The sequence below is a fragment of the Lutra lutra genome, chromosome 15 (genome assembly GCF_902655055.1).
Source record: "Lutra lutra chromosome 15, mLutLut1.2, whole genome shotgun sequence".
Classification (NCBI taxonomy): Eukaryota; Metazoa; Chordata; class Mammalia; order Carnivora; family Mustelidae; genus Lutra; species Lutra lutra.
In genome coordinates this window covers 59555712-59557463 of record NC_062292.1, presented here as the reverse complement: position 1 = coordinate 59557463, position 1752 = coordinate 59555712, and the positions used below count along the sequence as shown (strand labels likewise).

The window sequence follows — 1752 nt, the reverse complement described above, 5'->3', positions numbered from 1 at the left end:
TCTCAATTGTCTTTCTAGTACCCCTACTGGTCCAAGATGGAGATGCAGATATCTCACAGCTAGAGGGAGAGAGAAGGCATTAAGACAAGGATTTAAAAGTAAATATGCTTTACAATTTGAGCATAATGTACAATTAAGGGATAAAATCTGCAGAGAGTTCATGGCTTAAGCAAATATGATAAATAAAAAATTCAGCCTCATGAAATGGATTGAGGGATGAATGATCATATTGAAAACACATGCTTTGCTTTGCTAAGTAATTTACTGGAGGGTACATTAAATAGCACCTGTCTTGGTATATTTAAACTGTGACTGCCATTTGAAAATTAAGTAATTTATTCACAGATTTCCAGGAGATAATCTCAAATCATCTAACTTCAGGTGTAACCCATACAAGATGTTTTATTTATGACTCCATTAGAATTATGGATCAAGCTTTCTGGTGGTGACGACCTCCCCACGAGAACATGCCTCTCGCGAAGGACCTCCTGCATCCGTCCCCAGAAGAGGAGAAGAGGAAGCACAAGAAGAAGCGCCTGGTGCAGAGCCCCAACTCCTACTTCATGGACGTGAAGTGCCCGGGATGCTACAAAATCACCACCGTCTTCAGCCACGCACAAACGGTAGTTCTGTGTGTTGGCTGCTCCACTGTCCTCTACCAGCCCACGGGAGGAAAGGCGAGGATTACAGAAGGATGCTCCTTCAGGCAGAAGCAGCACTAAAAGCACCCAGAATCAACATGAGTGGGACACTACCCCAATAAACAGATTTTGGATAAAAAAAAGTACAGGAATTCAGTAAAGTGTCAGGATATAAAATCAATGCACAGAAATCAGTTGCATTTCTCTACACCAACAACAAGACAGAAGAAAGAGAAATTAAGGAGTACATCCCATTTACAATTGCACCCAAAACTATAAGATACCTAGGAATAAAACTAACCAAAGAGACTAAGAATCTATACACAGAAAACTATAAAGTACTCATGAAAGAAATTGAGGAAGACACAAAGAAATGGAAAAATGTTCCATGCTCCTGGATTGGAAGAATAAATATTGTGAAAATGTCTATGCTACCTAAAGCAATCTACACATTTAATGCAATTCCTATCAAAGTACCATCCATTTTTTTCAAAGAAATGGAACAAATAATCCTAAAATTTATATGGAACCAGAAAAGACCTCGAATAGCCAAAGGAATATTGAAAAAGAAAGCCAAAGTTGGTGGCATCACAATTCCGGACTTCAAGCTCTATTACAAAGCTGTCATCATCAAGACAGCATGGTACTGGCACAAAAACAGACACATAGATCAATGGAACAGAATAGAGAGCCCAGAAATAGACCCTCAACTCTATGGTCAACTCATCTTCGACAAAGCAGGAAAGAATGTCCAGTGGAAAAAAGACAGCCTCTTCAATAAATGGTGTTGGGAAAATTGGACAGCCACATGCAGAAAAATGAAATTGGATCATTTCCTTACACCACACACGAAAATAGACTCAAAATGGATGAAGGATCTCAATGTGAGAAAGGAATCCATCAAAATCCTTGAGGAGAACACAGGCAGCAACCTCTTCGACCTCAGCCGCAGCAACATCTTCCTAGGAACATCACCAAAGGCAAGGGAAGCAAGGGCAAAAATGAACTATTGGGATTTTATCAAGATCAAAAGCTTTTGCACAGCAAAGGAAACAGTGAACAAAACCAAAAGACAACTGACAGAATGGGAGAAGATATTTGCAAATGACAT

At 39.6% G+C, this 1752-nt stretch overlaps 1 protein-coding gene across 1 annotated transcript; it reads left to right on the top strand.

The window, feature by feature from the left end:
* The first annotated feature begins 452 nt into the window (after positions 1–452).
* LOC125085924 (40S ribosomal protein S27-like) lies at positions 453–784 on the top strand. Its single transcript, XM_047704857.1, has one exon. The coding sequence runs from the start codon at positions 468–470 to the stop codon at positions 720–722; it is 255 nt and encodes an 84-aa protein (XP_047560813.1). The 5' UTR covers positions 453–467; the 3' UTR covers positions 723–784.
* Positions 785–1752: the final 968 nt, after the last annotated feature.

What these genes read in the sequence shown, in the direction of transcription:
- LOC125085924 (XM_047704857.1), top strand. Translation starts at nt 468, where the DNA reads ATGCCTCTCGCGAAGGACCTCCTGCATCCGTCCCCAGAAGAGGAGAAG.